At 36.5% G+C, this 22,334-nt stretch overlaps 1 protein-coding gene across 6 annotated transcripts in view; it reads right to left on the bottom strand.

The window, feature by feature from the left end:
- Window positions 1-8,981: 8,981 nt before the first annotated feature.
- The window catches only part of TDRD3 (tudor domain containing 3), a 110,587-nt gene continuing 97,234 nt past the window's right edge, over window positions 8,982-22,334 (bottom strand). For all 6 annotated transcript variants that reach the window (XM_075139143.1, XM_075139140.1, XM_075139145.1 and 3 more), the window contains 2 exons: window positions 14,979-15,115; window positions 8,982-9,228 (listed from right to left, as the gene is read on the bottom strand). In XM_075139143.1, coding sequence (XP_074995244.1) covers window positions 14,996-15,115 — 120 coding nt within the window. In that variant the 3' untranslated portion in view covers window positions 8,982-9,228; window positions 14,979-14,995. The remainder of the gene's footprint in view (window positions 9,229-14,978; window positions 15,116-22,334) is intronic.

Below are 22,334 nucleotides of genomic sequence, written 5' to 3' on the forward strand. Positions count from 1 at the left end.
AGATGAGACATTGTAAAATGGAAAAAAATGCATAGAAATTTTAATTAGAATAATAAATATCACATGGCATGCTGTAGTAACAGGTACTCCCTGCCATATAGTGTTACTGCAATTCCCTCTTTCTGAGTAAAGGTTTCACTTGTCTTCTGAAGCACAGATCATCACTGTCTGACGAGCTCCAATTACTTGAATAATTACCTCTTGTTATTACCAACTAAGCTTTGTCCTATCAATGTTCCTTTGCGATCTATGGTGATTAAGAAGATAGATAGATGATTCAAGGACCAGAGCAGTCACTGAGTGCTGATATGCTATGTCTTTGCAGAAGACCAACAAACCTACTGGCCTGGAAACCAGTAACAACAGGAGTACCACAGTGGTCTACCCTGGGATCTGTCCTGTTTAACATCTTTATTAGTGACCTGAAAGAGTCAATTAAGTGGTTGCTCATAAAGTTTGACACCAAACTGGAGGTGGGCTGGGAGGGGAACAAAGCGATATGGTTGAAGACAGGGCTACATTCAGATGGACCTAGACAGGCTGGAGGAATGGGCTGACAGGAATGTCGTTAAACGAAGGTCAAATAAAAAGGCCAACACTTGAGAAGGAAGAACCCCTTGCAGTGCTACAGGCTAGCAACCGACTGGCTGGGGAGCAGCTCTGTGGAAAAAGACCTGTGGGTATTGGTAGACAGCAAGTTGAATATGAGCCAGTGGTATGCTCCGGCAGGAAGGCAGGCCAACAGTACAGTATCCTGGGCTATATCAACAGGATCATAGATCAAAGGAAATTATCATCCTCTCTTACTCAGGACTCATTAGACCCCACCTAGAATATCACATACAGTTTTAGATTTGCAAGTACAAGGAAGACATCAATCAACTGAAATGAGTTCAGTGGAGAGCTACTGCAATGGTCAGGGGCAGGAGCGCTTGCTCTGTGAGGAGAAGCGAAGGAAACAGGGCTTGTTCAGCCTGGAGAAGAGACAGCTGCAGGGGGACCTAGCAGCAGCATTCCCATGGGGAGATTTATCAAGACAGAGCCAGGCTCTTCACAGTGGTGCATGGCAGGAGGACAACAGACAACAAGCACACATTGAAATAGGACAGGTTCAGACTGTATGTAAGGAAAGACTTTTTCCCCCATGAGGACAGTCAAACATTGTAGCAGGTTGCACAGAAAGGTTATGCATCTGCATCCCTGAACGTTTTCAAGACCTGACTGGACAAAGACCTGAGCAATCTTATTTGATCTTACAGCTGACCCTGTTTTGAGTAGGAGGTTGGCCTAGAGATACACTTCCTGACGTCCCTTCTAAGCTGCACTGCGTCTTTTCCCCTGATCACTAGAAGAAAGGCACATGAAACTACAAGTTTAAAGAATTCATCAATTCAATGAAGGCATATACAACTGAACAGAAATTACTGCACACAATATAAGCATGAAGGACCATGTGAGTCATAGAACCTCCCGCCACAGCATGCTACCACACTGCAAATGGTTATTGAACAGGATTCGCAGAGTATGGCTCTTCCATGCCCTCATTCAGCACTGTTTAGAAATTGCCTACAAATACCTCAAGGGTCAGATGAGAGCTCTTTAAGCTCAAGGTCAATGATGACACAAGCACAGGTGTGTGTAACTGAATACATTTAGGCTGTAATTAGAAGATTTTTAGCCTTCTGAGGAATTAAATTCTGTAACAATCTGGTACTAGGAGTAATTGGGAATAACAGAGCTAAGTGCTTTCAAGAGCTAAGGAACTTTATCAAAGGGATAAGTTAATCAATATCCACAAAAAACTAACAAAGTCCTCATATGCAGAGGACTCAGGAGATTCCTATTTGCTATGCTGAAGAAATATCTGGATAAAAGTCTACAGCCTATGTGATGAAAGTCAAAATTGCCTTAAAAATGTGATATTAAAATGTAAAGTAGCACTGATAAGCAGTCTTTGATGAAAGGATCTGAAACAAAAGTATATAGTAGTATTACTCCTGCCTAGTTAATCCTGAACGAGAATACTTTTCCCTGGTTTAAAACAGATTTTTTGCCAGGAGAAAACAACATACTAAAACCAAACCAAATATTATTCTGCATTACACTGGCTTTGAATTGTAGGTGCTACGTTACCTAGAGAAAAGTCACAAAAAAGATGAATACAGTGGTTAACAGTTTACAGATTGCAGGCCAGAAATGGCCCAACTGAACAGTGTGGTCCAGACAAACGCTATGGACACACATTTTCTTGACAGATACATGGATCACCCCATGGGCACTTGTTGCCCAAACAGAACATAATTGTACATAACAAAGAAACAGTGTGACTCATCATTCATTAATGCTTTCTCTACAGTAGGAGGAACAAAAATTACGGGAGGAGACATCAATGTTTTGGGCATATGAGGACATAAATTCAGTTATACAGATTGGCTGGGCTTCCGCATATGACCCACAATTCCTCCATAAGAGGCTATATGGCCTGCTCTCACTAAAAGAGTGGCCTCCATTAGTACCAAGGAAACAACAATACGTAACTATCATTATTTCTAACCACTAATGAAAAGAGAAAACAAATCATCTAGTGGCAGATTATTTTTATTGGCCTACTAGAAAATAACAGCATCTCACCTACACCTCAGGTAAACAGTGTTAAAGGCCTTCTTAACATCACATCAAGATAATCACATTATTGCAAAACAGAAAAATCAAGCAAATCATGCCGATATAGATGGCACATTCAAAGGATCTTAAATTTGAGATTCTTTTATAAATACTGTACATTCTACCCATTAGAGAATCATAGAATCATTTAGGTTGGAAAGGACCTTTAAGATCATTGAGTCTAACCACAAACCTAACACTGCCAAGTCCACCACTAAAACATGTCTCTAAGTGCCACATCTACGCGTCTTTTAAATAACTCCAGGGATGGTGACTCAACCACTTCCCCTGTTCCAGTGCTTGACAACCCTTTCGGTGAAGAAATGTTTCTTAATCTCCTATCTAAACCTCCCTGGCGCAACTTGAGGCCATTTCCTCTCGTCCTATCGCTAGTTACTTGGAAGAAGAGACCAACACCCACCTCATTACAACCTCCCTTCAGGTAGTTGTAGAGCGCGATGAGGTCTCCCCTCAGCCTCCTCTTCTCCAGGCTAAACAGTCCCAGTTCCCTCAGCCGTTCCTCATAAGACGTGCTCCAGGCCCTTCACCAGCTTCATTGCCCTTCTCTGGACACGCTCCAGCACCTCCATGTCCTTCTTGTAGTGAGGGGCCCAAAACTGAACACAGTATTCGAGGTGCGGCCTCACCAGTGCCGAGTACAGGGGCACCATCACCTCCCAACTCCTGCTGGCCACACTATTTCTGATACAGGCCAGGATGCCATTGGCCTTCTTGATGACTGCTGGCTCATGTTCAGCCGGCTGTCGACCGACACCCCGAGGTCCTTTTCCTCTGGGCAGCTTTCCAGCCAAAACACTGATTTTGTATATGCTATTCTAGTCCTCCAGTACAAAAAACAGTGTTTCATTTGTGGCATGTCAAAATAATAGAACATCCCTTATTTATTCTGCTTTTTACTTTTATTATTATTGTAAACAAACCAAGTTCCTTTGCTAAATAGCTACAGAAGAATAATCAGCACAAAATAGATGGCTAATTCAGACATAAGTCTGTGCACAGTCATGTAAGACTACAGCTGTTTTAGCAGAGGCATAGCCATTTACCTAATGGCTAACAAAACATACTTGGGTTAAGACTATTTTGACTGTAAAAAAAATATAAAATATTATTTACATTCTTGAACCTTTGCAGTTTAGAAATATATGGTATAAAATCAAAGCAAAGCATTCAAGATCTTATGGCATACTAAACTGCCTGAAAATGACATTAATATCTTCTGTACAATACTTACCTATGCATCCATTTTAAGATAGAAATAGATTAATCAAGTTGCATGAAATATTACAAGGCACTATAATATGATTGCAAACATTTTCCTTAGAAGCACCTGCAGAATTTTTTTCAGACCATCTATGGTACTCTGTTGCTATTATACACCTAATCATTCGCCTTCCCACAGCTCCTATTTATTTGAACATTTGTAAGATTTATTTTTAATATATACTAGATTCTAATTTCATTCATACCACAATTTCCAGAATATAATTATGTCCATCAACAGCCTATGTGTTTGTATGGAAACTGACTTTTTATGGTCTCCCAATCTTGTGGGAAAATTAAGTACTGATGTAATTTCTAGCTTTATTTTATAAATTCTTCGGAATCTTTCTCAAACACTCCTCCACCCCACCCCACCACCACTCATGTTTGGAGTGCCTTCTGTAGTTTAGCTGCTACTCTCCTGCAATAGGTTGCTCTAAAACATTTCAGAAAGTAAAAAGAAAAAAACCCAAAAGAATGCCTCAATAGTTGTATAGCAAGTAGAAAGCTGAACTGAACTAGCTAAATTGTGCTATTAGCCATTCTTGAGGCTTATGTAGTTCTCAAGAAAGTTGTAAGACTTTATTGGAGTTGGATCAAGTCACATGAAGAAAGGACAGTCAAACGGGAATTCTCCTTCAAGAAAGCATCTATAGACAATCATTCCAAACAATATGTTCCTGTGTATGCACGAAAGCACTGGAGATTTTTCTGTATGAAGTCCCCTCCAACCATAATGCTAGAAAGGGACTATTTACCCTACACTGCCAGATTCTTTCAGCTACCTGGCTAACATGAGACCAACCTTCATTAGCTAGTTTGGCTATTTGGGAATTCTCTTGCAAATGTCTCATCAGATTTACCTCACGCTAAATCTTTATCTTCTTTTACTCATTCTGTATCTAATGCCAAGTGCATCTCATGGATAAGATTTGTCCTTCCTGTGGTATCAGCCTCTCGCCACCCAATGAAAATACATGTTGTTAATACTGCCTTGGAAAGCCATATTGCCAACAAATTTCATCTGCATACGGCTCAGGTCATTACAGAGAGATTCTGCAGCGACAATTCCAGCAGTGTTTCTTGATAAGTGATCCTCAAAATGCTTTGTACACTTGTTGCCAAAGACTTAATAAGAAAGTACCTGTTAGTAACAAAACAAAAAGTTATATTTAAACATATATATTAATATCTATCAGAAGATAGATAGTTAGTCCAAGGCAAAATTTCAAATAACAACATGACATCTTCAATCAGATTTTCATATAATCATAGAATCATTAAGGTTGGAAAAGACCTCTAAGATCATCGAGTCCAACTGCCAACCCAACACCACCACGCCCACTAAACCATGTCCCTAAGGGCCTCATCTACACGTCTTTTAAATACTTCCAGGGATGGTGACTCAACCACTTCCCTGGGCAGCCTGTTCCAAGGCCTGACCACTCTTTCAGTCAAGACATTTTTCTTAATGTCCAATTTAAACCTCCCTTGGTGCAACTTGAGGCCATTTCCTCTTGTCCTATCGATAGTTACTTGGCAGAAGAGACCAACACCCACCTCGCTAAAACCTCCTTTCAGGTAGTTGTAGAGTGCGATGACGTCTCCCCTCAGCCTCCTCTTCTCCAGGCTAAACAACCCCAGTTCCCTCAGCCGCTCCTTATAAGGCTTGTGCTCCAGGCCCTTCACCAGCTTCATTGCCCTTCTCTGGACATGCTCCAGCACCTCCATGTCCTTCTTGTAGTGAGGGGCCCAAAACTCAACACAGTATTCGAGGTGCGGCCTCACCAGTGCCAAGTACAGGGGCACGATCACCTCCCTACTCCTGCTGGCCACACTATTTCTGATACAGGCCAGGATGCCGTTGGCCTTCTTGGCCACCTGAGCACACTGCCGGCTCATGTTCAGCCAGGCTGTCAATCAGCACCCCCAGGTCCTTTTCCTCTGGGCAGCTTTCCAGCCACTCTTCCCCAAGCCTGTAGCGTTGCCTGGGGTTGTTGTGGCCGAAGTGCAGGACCTGGCACTTGGCCTTGTTGAACCTCATACAGTTGGCCTCAGCCCATTGATCCAGCCTGTCCAGGTCCCTCTGCAGAGCCTTCCTACCCTCGAGCAGATCAAGACTCCCGCCCAGCTTGGTGTCGTCTGCAAACTTACTGAGGGAGCACTCGATCCCCTCATCCAGATCATTGATAAAGATATTGAACAAGGTGTATCAAAAATCAAGTATCAATAAAGATATTGATATTTTGTTACAAAACTCTGAAAACATGTAAAATAAAACAAGAATATTTCCTCTCTTTGTTTCAAAATTATTTTATATCTCAACAATATAAAGAGGAAAAAAAAATTATTCAATGATAGTACTACCAACTTGGCACATAACTTTTAGAATAATTTAAATCAGAAATTCTAACATTTTTTTAGTTTCGTTTAGGTAAAAACATTATATAGAAGTCCATGGCAAGGAAAACATCTCATTAGAATTGCATTCCTAAAATTCAAGACAGAAATTCTCATAAGCTGTATCTATAACCCTAGTAAAGGAGGGCCACAGACCAGGGACCTACTGGTCAGGAGTCACAGATTGGCTCATGTCCAGCTTAGCTTACAAAGGGCAAAGTTTCTTTGTGACAGGTTTGTCTTAGAAACAGCTAGTCAAGAACACTTCAAAACAGAGTCAGAAATCAAGCTAGTAAATAAATAGTGTGAATGATCAGGATCCAGTGCTCCTTACCAGCCTTTTTTGTTTAACTACACAGATATAGTCCCACAAAGTTCAGAAGCTTGCTTTTGCTGTTGCTTTTGACAAATTAGAAGTTAACTTTTACATCAGTTTTGAAGACCTACCTAGTCGTGATAACTTTTTCTGAACATAAAAGCTAAATAAATTAATGCTCTTGTGTATGTAAACTGTACTACATTACGACTGGAAAATTATTATGTTTGTGGTTTTGATGGATTATGCAAATCAAGAAAATAATTTATATACCTACCTAGTTTATCATCATGTTGTTTCCAGATATAGGAACCAATGAGCATGAATATTTGAATTCTTGCTTTTCAGAACAGGTTGACGCAAATAGTTTTTATCTGTTCAAATCACTGGTTCTTCAGATCCTAAACAGGCAGAGCTTTCAAAAGAAGTTTTTTCAGTCCAAACCAAAACAGAAAAGAATCATAAAACACAAAAAGATAACATGTCTTTTTAAGGACACTCTCCAGCTGTTTGCTTACTCTGGCTTTCCAGTTCCTCAGCACGAGTGAAAAGACCAGGACGTGGTCTTTACTGTTTTAGAAACAAAAACAACATTCTCAAATATATGTCATTTGCCTACAGACAACTGCATGTGGTAATTTCAGAATGCCACAACCACTACAGAGGAATGCTGCATTGTATTTCTATAGTCTTCAAATTTTCATAAGTAGGCTTTATTTTTTACAGTTCACTAAATCAGGCTGCAGTTTTCTGAATTTTATGATTCAGTTCACAGCAAGAATGAAAGCTCAAAAGAACATAAAAGTGATTTTAATTTCAGAAATTGCTTTGGTACACTGATTGTAGGGCTCTCATTTAATGCACAGTCTATTTGTAAAGAAAAATCAAAACTGCTTTTTAAAACGATGCTATGGCTGCATCACTTAATGAAGCTGAATAGCTGCTATCAGTGGTCTTAGCGATAATTCTGGAAGTAAAGCATCCAACATCCAATGTATTAGATCTACAATTTATTTATTTGCTGGTACAATTTAGCAGAACTGACCAGAATTATTCATAGTATTTGGAAAGTGGTTTCTAACTTAAATCTAACAAACTTCATAAAATTTGTTGTGTGTCAGTTGATAGTGAAGAACTTCAACATTGAACAGCTCATGTTTTAAGCTTCCAAATTTCTTTAGAATTATTACTGAGTTGCATTATAATTTTCAAGAAGCTGCTTAGGATCCATTGAGGCAGCAAAACATTTGGTTCCTTATTATTTTGCAAATATTTATGTGCTTGGTAAGATTTGACTGCATTCGGACAGTAATCCACATTATGTATTGCAAATATATTTAATTACATCATCAATATAAAACTTCTTTTCATCCAAATAAACCAGGTTCTATCCAAACAGAGTTTTGTATGAGCACTCAGAGAGAAGTTTAGTAGAATTAATTGTACAACTTATACCATCAATACATATCTCAGGTAAAATTCTGTCTTTACAGAACTACCTCAAAACATGTGCTATTTCAATCTTAACTAAATGATTAGAATAAAGCTTAGAAGGGTTTTGCATGGTACATAGATCTTGAGTGCTTCTCAGCTAAAGAAATAGTGAAATTTCAACTATTTGTCATAATCACATAAGATTCAAAGATACAGCTTAGAATGAAAAGTAGTTTGACATAAGATTCTTTCAAGCGTCAATGATAATTGAAAAAAATTCTAATAATATGAAGCAATCAAAGCAAAGTTTAAAACTACAAGAAAGTTAGAACCTACTATTCAACAGGTTGCACATGTGTGCATGTATACACATATTTACGTTTAAAATACTCATATGCATCTTTCGGTACTTTTAGTTTAAACTACTTTCCTGTACCTTCTAGAAATGTTTCTATTTCTGTAATATAAATATTCCTAAAAAGAAAATATTTACCTAAAATTATTTAGAAAATGACTATGAAACTGATGATTTTTTTTTTCTCCCCTTCGACCTTTTAGTCACAGATCATGAAAAACATAATAGGCAAATCTGTAATTTGGCCTTCAGCAACTTTGGAAAATAAACACAGAAACACAGTCAAAACCTATTCAGAATTTCACTGTACAATAATTAGCTGAAAATTTTTAACATGTTTCACTAATGCTAGCCTAAAATCTAAATTAAAGGCCCAATCCTGTCTGCTTTTGACAAAATATAAGTTTTACTTTTACTTTACTAGAAACAATATTAGAACCAAAATCAATTCAAAATTAATAAAAATCATGATACATCAGTATTATATTAAGTAATAATGGAGGTTCAGTAAAAAGAATACAAGGCAAAGAATAGAATAGTGCACTGTGGTTTTATTGATGGCAGCAATGACAATTTGCCTCTTTCATATGTAAAAAGTATTCAGCTTCATGTAACTAAGAACTTTAAAAAAGTCTCTTGTGGTTTCAGGACCAAATTCCTTCTGCTCACATGAGCTTTCTTTGTTCCATCCTGTTGCTTGGAAAAAGCAAGAATTTCTTCTAGAAGTCTTCAACAAGTTGCAGCTGCCAGTGAATTTCCCCCCACCCCGAGAAGGTTTCTAAATGAAAAAAAAAAAACAAAACCAACACAATAGATAAGCATAAAAACTCTCTGCTCTTTGTGCAACGTACACTTTACTGTTATTTCATTTTCTTCCTCCAAAAGAGTGGATATCAGCTTTTCAGTACTTACAGAGATACAAGCCTTTAAAAGAATAAATCAGAAGGTTGCACTTCAATGCAATAAATATGATTGGTATAATACAAGGAAAGAACGCTTTCTGGCAATGACTTCTCACAAAAATGAAGTTTCTCCATTGGTAACGACTTCAATACAGATTTTTTAGCAAGTTTGACAAGGGGTAGATTAATTCTGTCATGAAGCAAAGGAAGACCCAAGAAACAGATAATGACCAGGCACTCACAGATTCACACTCCTAGGTTCTTTCAAGCTTCTCCAAAAGCTATGATCCTTCAAAACACTCATTTCTGATTCCTTGTTCCCCTTCTTTTTCATACTATCATGACATTCTATGTAGGAAGTGTAAGCTCAGGATGTATTTTTATTATTGTTAGATTGTAATTCTTCTATCTTGATTCTCTAGGAGGAATATCTTATTTTACAGACCTGTTAAATCTAGTATTTGACTTGTACCCTAAACAACTTACAGTGGGTTCAAGGGCTCTCAATGCAATGCTCTGATAAACTTCTGAGTTAGTGTTCTCTACCTCACACTGCTGGATATTAATAAACGATCATTTCTAGGTAAACTGCAACCACAGTGGGGTACTGACTACCCTATACTTCTGTAATCTCACCTTAACATGACTACTCTATTGCTCTGTCTTCATAATAAACACCAGTTCAAGATTTCCTGCAAGTCTGCAGCAAGTGTTCTTAATACCCGAAGCATAGAACAGGGTGGCAAGAAGCTCTTCAGAAGGATAGAATCATAGAATGGTTTGGGTTGCAATGGACCATTAAAGATCACCTAGTCCAACGCCCCTGCAATTAACAGGCACATCTTCAACTAGATCAGGCTGCTCAGAGCCCCATCCAACCTGACCTTCAATGTTGCCAGGGATGGGGCATCTACCACCTCTCTGGGCAACCTGTGCCAGTGTTTCACCACCCTCATCGTAAAACATTTCTTCCTTAGATTTAATCTAAATCTACCCTCTTTTAGTTTAAAAACATTACCCCTTGTCCTGTTGCAACAGGCCCTGCTAAAAAGTCTGTCCCCGTCTTTCTTATAAGCCCCCTTTAAGGACTGAAAGGCTGCAATAAGGTCTCCCTGGAGCCTTCTCTTCTCCAGGCTAAACAACCCCACGGATCCAAATTCCACTTTTAAAAAACAACTCAGGATTTTAAAAACTTCAGCCTCCTCACACTTAAGGCCCCATTACACTGTAGACATAGATTATGAGTTGATATTTGTCAATACTAATTCCAGATTTGCAAGGGCAACTTCAACACCTAAGTATGCCGAAAACTAATCTAGGAAGCGGTTTAGCTTCATTTCTGCATTGTTTTACCAGTGCTAATAAATTCTCCCTGACAAGTGATGTAACATTATACAGGTAGGTCTAAGAACTTTTGGGTCTGAGGTGATATGTCTACTGTATGGACCTAATGTTTCATCTTTGGTACGTCCCTTATCATACTCAATACAAATATGGCCAGGAAACTTCACTTCTACAGTTGCATAAGTTTGAAAACAAGGCACCTTGGCATTTTAAATGTTAAATACTACAGTATTAAAATTCTACAGAATTTACCAATTTATTATATAAAATAATCATCAATAAGGGCTCTCCATCTCTTTTCAGGAAAAAAAAATAATTTACTTTACATAATACAGAGGTACTCCCTCTCAGGGAGTAAAGGTGTCATTAATCAATGATCTGGTGAAGAAGTAAAGTATCCTTCAGTGGAAAGTTGTGGTAAAATTATGTCTCACTGGATGCCTTAAAACTTCCCCTGAAAAATCATGTCTTCATCTAACAGGTTATCAAAAACTTGAAATAAGAACAATATGCCATACTCTCAAAAGCTCTAAGGAATAAAAAGGAGGAAAAATGTATAGAAACACACTTCTAGGAACTGACATTCAATATTCTGAACTTTTACATGTCAAGACATTAAAGCTACACTGTTGTACAACTCTGGGTAAGCCGAAAGCAATTTAGAAAAGGACTATGTTTGATTTTCTGCCTACATTTAAAATCAGAGAAGAACTGATTACATCCACCACTTATTTTTGGAAAAGCTTAATAGATTTTCATTACCGGTTTCTCTCTAATTCCACTGTCTTCAACCAGTACCTCATTAGGTCAAGTGTAATGCATTTCAAAATGCAACCTAAGTATAAGATATATCGTAGCATGAGATGGGCTATGGGGAGCTATAAGCTTATCTGATAGATATGTCCACAGTATCACAATAAACAACACCTCACATCACTTTACCTATCAAACAAGGCAAATGAGGGCAGCTGCACTGGATTCTACACGAGCTTCAGAAAGCAAATCTAGCAGGCGAAAGCTTGTCTGTACCACCCAGAAAAAGCTTCTGGATACAGCACTACAACATTTTTATCCTCAAAAAGATTGGCTATAGAGTGTTCTTAAACTGAGGAAGAATTTCCACTTTTTGACAACATTCAGAGATGACTGCAAATGCCACGCTCTTGAAGAGAAAGGAACAAGATGTTCAGTTTTCCAAATATTCGCTAGAACACAGTGGCAGAGGAAAAAAATCCATATTACAAATTCTAGACAAAATAAAAGATTGTTTTGACTGGAACTAAACCAGGAGCTAACTATGCTTACGTAGCACCACCCAACCTCTATATAGAAGGTGCCTCTTGCCTCTCTCTTTTCTTTTTCTACCTGAGTGATCCTAGTGTTTCAAGAATCTAAGACCAATGTCATATCTTGACAACTTCATTTTGGTGTTAACATCCAATAGCTGTTACATTATTTTATGTTGAAGTGTAGTTGAGCTTAATACTGGAAATTTTCCAAAAACAAACCTAAATCTGATAAAGCAGCTAATTAAAATAGTGAGATTTATCAAATCGTTTTAATATAAAATACACAAATATTCTAACTGATTACATTTGAGCCATTTAGAGATAGTTTCCACTTAATTAAAGTTCAAGACAATTCAGTTACGGCAGCTAATGAAGATGGCATTGAATGTTTTGATCTAGAGGGAATGAATCTTCCTGTCAAGCAGTAAGTTGTATTTTCTCATCATGAACTGCTGTTTAACTTCTACAATATTTGCTATTTGTATTGTGGAAGATAAAGTGCATAATATTCCACAGAGTTAGACTTACAAAATTTACCAGGTTTAAGCTGTCACTGATTGTACATTGCACTGGGTTAATAAGTTCAGTTTTGGATGACAAATTGGCACTATCTATCTAACTTGAGCAGATGTTGAAGTAAACAGCCCTGGGCCAAAAGAGGACACAGGAAATACCTAATTTCATCAACTGAGGAAGAGAGTTTTAAATGATAATGAAGAAAAAGAAGCATGTATTTGGAAGTATTGTCAATAAAAGATATACTTTTTAAAGCAAAGTAAGTAGTTGCTGAAAAACTATATTCAGCTTCATGACGTATTCTCCAAAATATATCTTTTTTTTTTTTCCCTGGATGAGAAGAGTCCATTGCTACTTGTTGACAAATGCTTTTACGTTTATTTAACTGACGCTATTTATCACCTGAATCAAAACCCTTTACTTAGAGATGTCTGACAGAAAACAATAGTATTTGAACTGGGGCTGTAACTGTTTATTTTTTATGGTAGGTAGGTTTTGATACCGAGTCTGCTGTCCATTTAAATCAGGATCTTGTTAGAATCTTCAAAGCAAGGTATAAGAAAACCCGCAAGGAACAACCACCTGTGCCTTAGAAAGGTTGCTCCTTGCCAACAATTCATTCTCTGTTCTTGGGATACAGGAGTTACTATCACTCTCTCTGGATGTCTGTTTTCCCCCCTCTCCCAGCTGACCAAAGCTAAACACAGTTTTCCACATTTATACTGTAAAATTAGAAAAATACCAAAAATATTACCTAAAGACACAAAAAACCCTCCTTGATTTTGACTGCTGTCTACACTGAGCACATTTCATTCGGCTGATCACACTGACAGTCCTCTGAGTCAAATGAGCTGGTTTAGAACTCAGCTCAGTGCATATGCCAGAATTATTTCTGCATAAATTATCTCATGACATGTTTATTGATAGTGATTGATACACTTACTTAAAATAGAAAATAGAATGATATGGGCAAAAATAGAATAATTATCACCTTCGCAAGAGTCAGTAATAGATTTTGCTCTTATATTGCCAGTACTCCCTCAAATGAAAAAGGTATTTTAGCATATGATCAAAAAAAGTAAAATCATACGTTACTGCATGTCAGAAATACCAAAAGCTGCAGAGATCAGCAGCACCTATTAAGCCAACGGAAGGTGGAGGACTGGAGCAAGGAAAGGAACTAACAGGAGCTCAGTAAAAATAAACTGGCTAGTAAGGGAAAGAAACAATCAAATTCAAGACAAAGACACATTGTACATGTACACCAAATAGCATGTGACTTTACAAACCTTTCTTTATTCAGGATAGACTTTTAATCAACATTTGAAAATTAAGGATTTAGAAGATCCGCAAGTAAAATGGAAGCAGTAGAGCATACTTGGTTTGATTAGTAAAAGAATTCTAACTGTTTTATCTGACTGGCCTTTTTAGATTTCTGAATGTATACATCAGGTGTATTTTCTGAGGATGATACATAATCCCTTCATTTCTGCTAATTAATAAAGCATAGGTGCAAGTACATCCTCAAGATTCAGAGTATGGTAGATATTCTTAGGCCTTGTATCTCCCCATTCAATGGTGAGCTCACAGATTTTAGATTTTACTGTTGCAAATTCTCCTTTCCATGTTAAGCAAAACAATAAAATATTTATTCACATAAATGGCTCATAAAAAGTAGAATGTGGGACCTTGGATAGAGACAGACAGTACTGAGTTCAGCAGAGACTACAGCCACTTATTTCAGAGAAGCTGGTCCACGGTATGTGAATGAGAGAAACTTGCTGCTGCTCTCAGGTGAAAAAGTAGCAAGTAAAAGCTTGCTCAGATGACATGAGTCTTTACATAAAGCAAAGTTAAAAAGCTGTTTGCCAAAGTGTTTTTATTGCCTTCCCTCTTCCCATAGGTGTATTAAGTCTCTTCCTACAGCCACAAAATCCAGAGAAACAGAGATATCCAACTTCTATCATAAATATACCAATATCCCTAAAAAACTTTAGAAGCAATATCCCAAACATATCTTCTATGTAGATGATTGCAAGAAGTGGTTTCTAAACTAAAAAGACACAACCATAAAACTTTCACTTAAATGATAAGACGCTGATTTAATCTCAATAGTGCTCTGTAGGTGTAGCAATCACTGCTTTGTGCTTGCTCCTTATAAACAGATTACCACTATTAAACAAAGAAGGTCATACATGTGCTATTGCTTAATACTTTTTTTTTTAAATGACAAACAAGGTTTTTCTAGGAATTTTAAGTTGTCTATTTGCTTGTAAAATGGTGATAACAGTAATTTCTTTGTTCAAAATATTCATCATCTGCAACCCAATGCTGAGGGTTCTTATACAACCAACTACTGTCGAAGTTGTAACTCATGAACTTCACAAAGGCTGAAGAACACTGAAGTATAGAACAATCCAGATCTACTTTTCTTGAAATCTAAACCCATAAATAAAATGTCAGTATCATATATTTACCTTTTATTTCTTATTTATCAGTTTCTAGCTCTTGGGGGTTGATAAAATTGTTGAGTAGGTCGTGTGGATCGTCTTGGCTGACCATCACCTCCTCTGCGGAATTCTAGAGTTTGCTCATATGTTTCTTCCTCCTCCTCCTGCAGGTAAATAGCATTGTTTTAAATGGAAGAGTAGGTAAAAGCATTATATGTGAGTAGGTATATGCATACATACATACACACAACACATACACACACACGTATGAATTAATTCATGTACACATGGCAACTGCTGCTTTTGTGCTGATGACCACTTAACAAAATACGTGAGATAACAGCAGTGGGTTTTTCAAACCTCGGAAAGCTAACAAAAACAAGATGGAGAATCTCAAAACTCAATCCCCAGGGCAGCAGCAGCAGTTATTAAAAATTTGCAGGAAAAAAGCATATATATTAAAGTAAAACTATTTTCCAAGAGTCATACAGGCAACAAACTCAAGAAGCAAGATAACCTCGATAACCTGCCAGAGCAAGAGAAATACTAGCTTTTGGGAGTTTAGCAATGAAATAAAAGAATTAGGAAATGCAGGAAGGAAAGGAAAGGAAAGAAAGGAAAAAAATAAGGAACAGCATCTGGCAATGTGCATACTAGAAACACAGATCTGAAACAGTAGATAAAAATCTGTGATGCAGTAATAATGAAAAAAGCCTACAAGTAGACAGCAATTTAGATATGAATTTGCTATGTGCAGCAATAATACATATAACCTCTGAATAATGAGAGGAGAGGTAATTACATATTTGCAATATTGCATTCATCCTAGGCATCTCAATACCAGAAAGATATTGAGAAATATGGAATTCAGAGAAAAAAAAAGAACAAAAATAATCAAGAGACTGGAGAATGATTTACAAAGGAAGATTAAAATAGCTATATATTTACTTTGGTCAAGAAATACTGAAAGGAAAAACATTCATCTGATGGAGTATTTGAAGGCGGTACACATTAATGATAGAGAAGAATTTTAAGAGCATTAGAGTTGATAACAAAGAGAAATATAGGAAAAAATTATAGGCTGAAAAAAAAAGTTTCTGAACATGAGTATGATTGTCAAATGCTGTCCCAGGGAAATAGTTATAATTTTGTTTCTTTAATATCCTAACACTACACTGCAGCAGACATCAGGTCTAGAGGGAACATGCTGTAAGAAATTCACTTTTGGGAAAAAGTACTGAGTATGTAACTCTTAATTCCCTTTCATTCACAACATCGGAACATACAGGAAAACAAACCAAGAACACTGAATGATTCATTAAAAGTTCGTCAACAATTCCAACACCCAGAAACTGTCTCAGAGTGCAGCATGCATATAACAAAGAGTAAGCAAGTCACCGCAGTAAAATATTTCACTATAAGAGACAGAAAGGAAAATCTACAGCCTAAGTTTCTTTCTGTTGTGAAAAGTTAGATCTCACTCAAGAAACATCTCTTTCCAAATCAGCTTGAATATCAATAAACATGCATTTTTAAAATAAGTTACAGACAACCACATTTTTCATGGTAAGGTCTCCTATTTACAGGGCACGTCTGTGGTCATAGCTATGTTTCCAGAACAACAGATTAAGCCCTACTACAGAGAGTCTGCAATAACTGTAGAAGAAAACAGATTTTCAGCACAATTGAATACAGCATAATTGATTTATATCTTTTAGTTTCACTGTAGCCAAAGGCTGAGAAACATGGAATTCTGCCATAAAACTTACTTTTCTCAGTGTACCTCTTTTACTGCTTGCAGCACTATCGATTCCCTCATATAAAGAGGTTCAGAGACACTGATTATCCGAAAGAAAAAAAATAGAAAAGCAGATGTCTAATCAAAAAATCCACACAGTTTGCTATACTGTTAGCCCTAGTACAAACCCTCAACTTAGTATATGAAGTAATCTCCCATCACTGACAACGCAAGCTGTACTAGCATCAAAATGTTAAAAGGTAAGCTAGATGCCTGAAGTGGTCTAAATACCTTTAGCTCTTTCAATATACTCCAAGAGACCTGAATAGCTGAAAATAGTTCCATATTATTTGCCAAAAGAGTAAAGAAATATGCAATTGCAAGTTTTCTTAAAATTCTTTGCCAAAGCCTCAATCTAACATAAAAGAACTCACTCTTCAAAAATAAATTGGTGAACTTTCATGTGCTCAAAATTTGGATTTCCCCAAAACTGGAAAACTAACTGGCATATAAGCATGACGGAAAATGTAGCAATGCATACTGGTGTTTTCAAGAGACTTAGCAAATTAGACATCCTACCTGTAATAGCCAACCTCTTTCTAAGGGTATCAGAGTAAATTTCTAGAGCAGCAAATCTTCATCAAATCTCAAAGTTAAAGATGTTGATCCTTTGAATCCAGTAAAACCAAATTAAAACTAGAATTTGTATTACACATTTCTATTTTGGTGTAGTTTCTTTACACATAGAATGAAAAGCTTCAGATGCATGCATTCGAATTCAAGTATTTTTATCACAATAGGCTCTGAATGACATGAAAGTGAGCAATGCAGCAAATGATAATAAGAATGAATGAGCAACAGAACATTTCAACTGTTCCCTCGTTCTTCTCTATGCACTCCCGACACAGAGTTACTGATCGTCTTGCTGAAGTCTGCCATCTCTTTATTAAACATTGGTTCTTGTTTTGCATTCTTTTCTTCCACCATTTCTTGATCACTGACCCTCAATCCACCACTGTGATCTTTCATCCTTTTTCTATTGCCATTTTATTTCCATCTTAAGGATTATTTTAAAATCTCTCTACCCCATGCTCAAAACTGCCATCCCTCTTCTGGAACAGCACCCACCCTGTGTAGGCAAAACTTACTATCTCTAATATTCACTTCCTCGTTTTTTCTGTTCTTTAACCTAAAAAATTCAGCTGTCTACATTTCTTCCATTATAATTCTGCATTCAATTATGTCACACATCTTGCCACCAACTCTTTTTCCAATCTGTCTTGCTGCTTGCTTTCAATTTATCAGTTGCTTGTGACTCATTCTAAATTATTCCATTTCCTACTTCCTTATCCATGTAAGATCTAGATTACATTTTATAAAGCAAAGGTGGCCACAAATCTCTCTCAGAGCATTTTCATTCTCCTTCTATTACCAGTAGAGGTTTTATATTAGTACACTACTCCAAAAACTAATATATTTTATTATCTCCATCCTTCAGTTTATTATTCATTATTTATCTAATATTCCAGGATCCAGGACTGAGTTTTCTAGTACTTGCACAATGCCTACCTGGGGCTACCTACCCTGAGATTAAATGATACCACTAAGCACAACTGCAAAACATAGCAAGAACTGGCAGATCCATAGGAAAAAGCAAGGAAAGGTTTACAATGCAAACAATGAAATGCACAAAGAAATTATTCCAGTAACATGTTAGAATGACATGAGAGAGAGGGTGGAGAAGTCAGCATTCTTTAGGTATTGAAAACAAGATGGCGAACAGGGAAGCCTAAGTCATTGGGAATTTCAGCTTCTATTCAAAATTTTGCCATAAAAATCTGCTGTTACTTTTGATCCATCTCATAAGACAGACAAGAACTAAACAAGTGTAAAATGGGAATATATGCACACTCAGTGCTTTTATTTTGGACCCATATATTCTGAAGAGCTCGTACCACCACCATACTTTACCAGCTGAGCTTAGTGAATCATCAGGTAACTTCAGTCCAGCCAAGTGACTACCAGCATGCTTTTACATAAAAAATCCAATGGATTTAATTGCTGCAGAATGAAGTTATAAATCCAGCATTTAAAATACTTTAACAACCAATTTACTCTTAAAATTAAAAATATTAGAGCAGAGTAAATTTATATTTCATTAAAAGCTTTCTCATTGAATTTCAATTGCAAGACTTCTTTCAGTGCATTCAAAAGAACTGTTTAGAAACTTTTTTTTTTTAAAAATACAGTCCTTGAATACTTACTGTGTAACTTCTGAGAACAATGAATAGGTTGATGACAGTAAAGAGCAGGACAAAAGTTATTAACTTTTATTAACCATAGTTAACAAAAGCCTTGCTGAATGTTCTGATCACATACATTTAGGATGCAGTTGCAAGTCACAGCTGAGCAGCTCCAACAGTTCGCCACCTACAAACTAGTTACCTCTGTCTATTCCTGCTTATGAACAGAAAATTCTGCTCTATTCACTGGGTCCTTCTGCTAAGGCTTTTCAATTATAGCTCTGTGCGGGCTATTAAGGGATGAGCACCAGAGCCTGTGCAAGGAGGCATAAAGGACCAGCGTGGGGCCAGGAACCATGGGACAAAGAAGAGACAGAAGGCAAAGAAAGGAGAAGACATTTTCCATTTCAGTAACATCAAACCTCTGTTTCAGTTTAAGCTGTAGTTTTAACTTCACCCACATTCTCAATGCATGGAAAACTTGCTGGACTCAGTACAATGAAAGAGTGTTGGCTTCCTTGCAAAATGAACTTTTCTTTCATGTGCATTTCAACGTCCATTTACCAGTCCAGATTTAATGCCTCTTTGCAGTGCCCGCTATGCTGGCAGCAGCTGTCTCCTGCTGTTAACACACGAAGTGATCTCTTGTTTTGCTGGTTAAATTCCTTTCTTACAACTTGCTTCTTTTGCCTAATCATCCAGTGTTGATGTCCTTGAGTACTTTAATCTTTGATTTTTGCAGCTTCCACTTACCCGTGCTTGTATCAATTGAAAATAGATTGTGAGATTTTCCAGCCATATCAAAAAAAGAAACCAAACAGAAAACCCAACCACATACAGACATACTGAAAAATTCACGAGTTTCCTAGAAAAAGCTAAACTTAAATATTTAAATTGCAATATGTTATATATCCTATATTTGTAAGGAAAAAATCATCGGCTAAAGTGTCTACAGTATTCCCCTAAACTTTTACTTTATCTGAATACTTAAATGGATTCTTAGAACTCCACAACAACTAAGAATGAAAGCAGGATTTTGTGAAAAAATAGTTTTTGTCATTTAATAAAAGCACAAGTTTAAAGTTATATGATCTTAGAGACGCTTTAGGGCATAATTTCAAAAATTACTATCAAATGAGGTGTGAAAATTCCAAGTAAAAGAGAAATTACCACTAATGTAGATTTTTCAAGGATCTTAACCAAGTATTTTGTGACGAGCATTTCTGAAGTGTCTATTACAGAATAATTCAACATATTTGCTCTTGATCAATTTTCTTTGCAAGTTATGCTTGTTACTTAAAATATCAGTTCCTCTCACAGAGAATCTTCTCACAGAGTAATCTTTGTGAGTCTGCAGATGCTGACAATTTTTTTTTTTCCACAGTACACAACACATCTATATTAGAACTGGGCTTATGGCCATACAAATTTCTGAGTTAAATTATGAGTGAGAAGAACAAGTGGGATTCAAGGTTATACTGCTATCAGATAATTAATATAAACTCTTAGCCCTATTAATGTGCCTTTAAAGGAGTCATGGTAGCATTACGTTTTTAGAAAAATACACTTTTAGTATGCTGACACATATCATGTAAGACATTGCAGTAATGTATCACTTTGACTAAAAGTACACATCACTAATTGTAAGGATATGGCTGTGTTTAAATAAAAATGTTAGTTTTTTTTAAAAATGTTGTAATGTAGAAATTACATAATAAATTTTTTTTAAATTAACCTTTTAATATATCATTTTGAATGTTAACGATAAGATACACAATCATTATTGTTACTGGATCTTTTGAAATGTACCATCACACTACAATCCAATTTTTATAACTAAACAAAGGAATCAACTATGTGACACCCTTAAATTTACAACCTAATTCTGACATGTAGGCTGTAGTGCCACAGACAGTTGCACCAATGTAATGTATTGCTACTGCTGAAACTGTTTTTCTTTCTCTTCTCCTGCACCTTTTTCATCACTCTTCTTTCCACTTTTCCTTTCCCTTTCTGGCTCAGGTGTACAGTTGCAACCTTTAACTAATGCAGGTTCAAAAGGCTGGATGGTCAGGATTAGGGAGGAAGAAATGCTCCCTTCTCTCAGAGCTGATAGATAGCTGGTCATCAGCTCCGTCCCTGAAATCACACTCCTAGTCACTCTTAAATTCTTTTCTCATTAAAATAATCTTATGGAATGTGCAATTAGTCTGCCCTTATTCAAACACTACAGGTGTGTGAAACAGATTTCACCATTAGAAGCAGTTAATTAAGAACAAATAAAAGTATCTGAGAAGGATAATGACTTATCAACTGAAGTAGAACCTTCTTATCAGAGTGTGTGCATGTTTGTGGGCATGCATGTCAGACAGAACGGTCCCAAAGTTACTGTTTAAACACAAAGAGTTAAACCAAAACCTACTCAGGACTTTTTCATTTTTAAGTTAACCCCCACTATCACCCCTGTCCTTCTAATGTAAAATCATTTTTATAGTATAGAATTCATTGGTTCTAAGTTTTATGGTCTTACTTCTCTTAGTAAACATGACCTGCTCCAATTTTTTAAAACTTAATCAGCATGATAGTTTTTTTAAATTTAAAATAGTTGCAATGGGTTGTAAAGCAAATTTAGAACTTAAAACAGATTGTCCAGATTTCTAATTAACATTAAATTATCCTAAAGACCAAAACCATTAACTTCTAATAAAACTGGTAATTTTACAGAGGACTTGTGAAAATAAAGTAAGAGAAAGGCAAAGACAATTCAAAAATAAAGAATCAGATATTTCTTCATTCTTGAATCATGAATGAAAGTGAAAAAAATGACAAGACATATGAAAGGCATTTTCTAACTCTCAAAACCAGAACAATGACATTCAAGCTACATTCATCCTTTCTTCCTTCGCCATTGTCTCTATCTCTATCTTTCTCCATATACATATTTCTAGGTATCCAGACATATTTTACTGAGGTCACAATTAAAGAGCTAAAATAAGCACTTTATTTTCTGTCTTGGATGAGAAAATTTTTGATATTTAGACTATTCTTAGGAAAGCATATAAAAAACCTACAGAACACCAAGAATACATCTTTAAATTATTCAAACAAATGCAAAACAAAAATCCAAATATATAAAGAAAATGGTTACACGTGCTTCTTCAAAATTTTCTCTCTCGCATTGAGAAAATACTGTTTTAGTGTTGACTTCTGGATACAATCATCAAGTTGGTTAACTACAGGGTATTTAATCAATAGACTAACCAGGATCTACTGTAATGTATGGAAACTGTTGCACTGTTCTAGAACAACAACAACACAAAAAAAAAAAAAAAAACAGGAAGAAAACGGAAGGATCAAATACATTGGAAATGTTTGGCCTTAATTGTCTAAATGTTTTTTTTT

The sequence above is a fragment of the Calonectris borealis genome, chromosome 1 (genome assembly GCF_964195595.1).
Source record: "Calonectris borealis chromosome 1, bCalBor7.hap1.2, whole genome shotgun sequence".
NCBI lineage: Eukaryota > Metazoa > Chordata > Aves > Procellariiformes > Procellariidae > Calonectris > Calonectris borealis.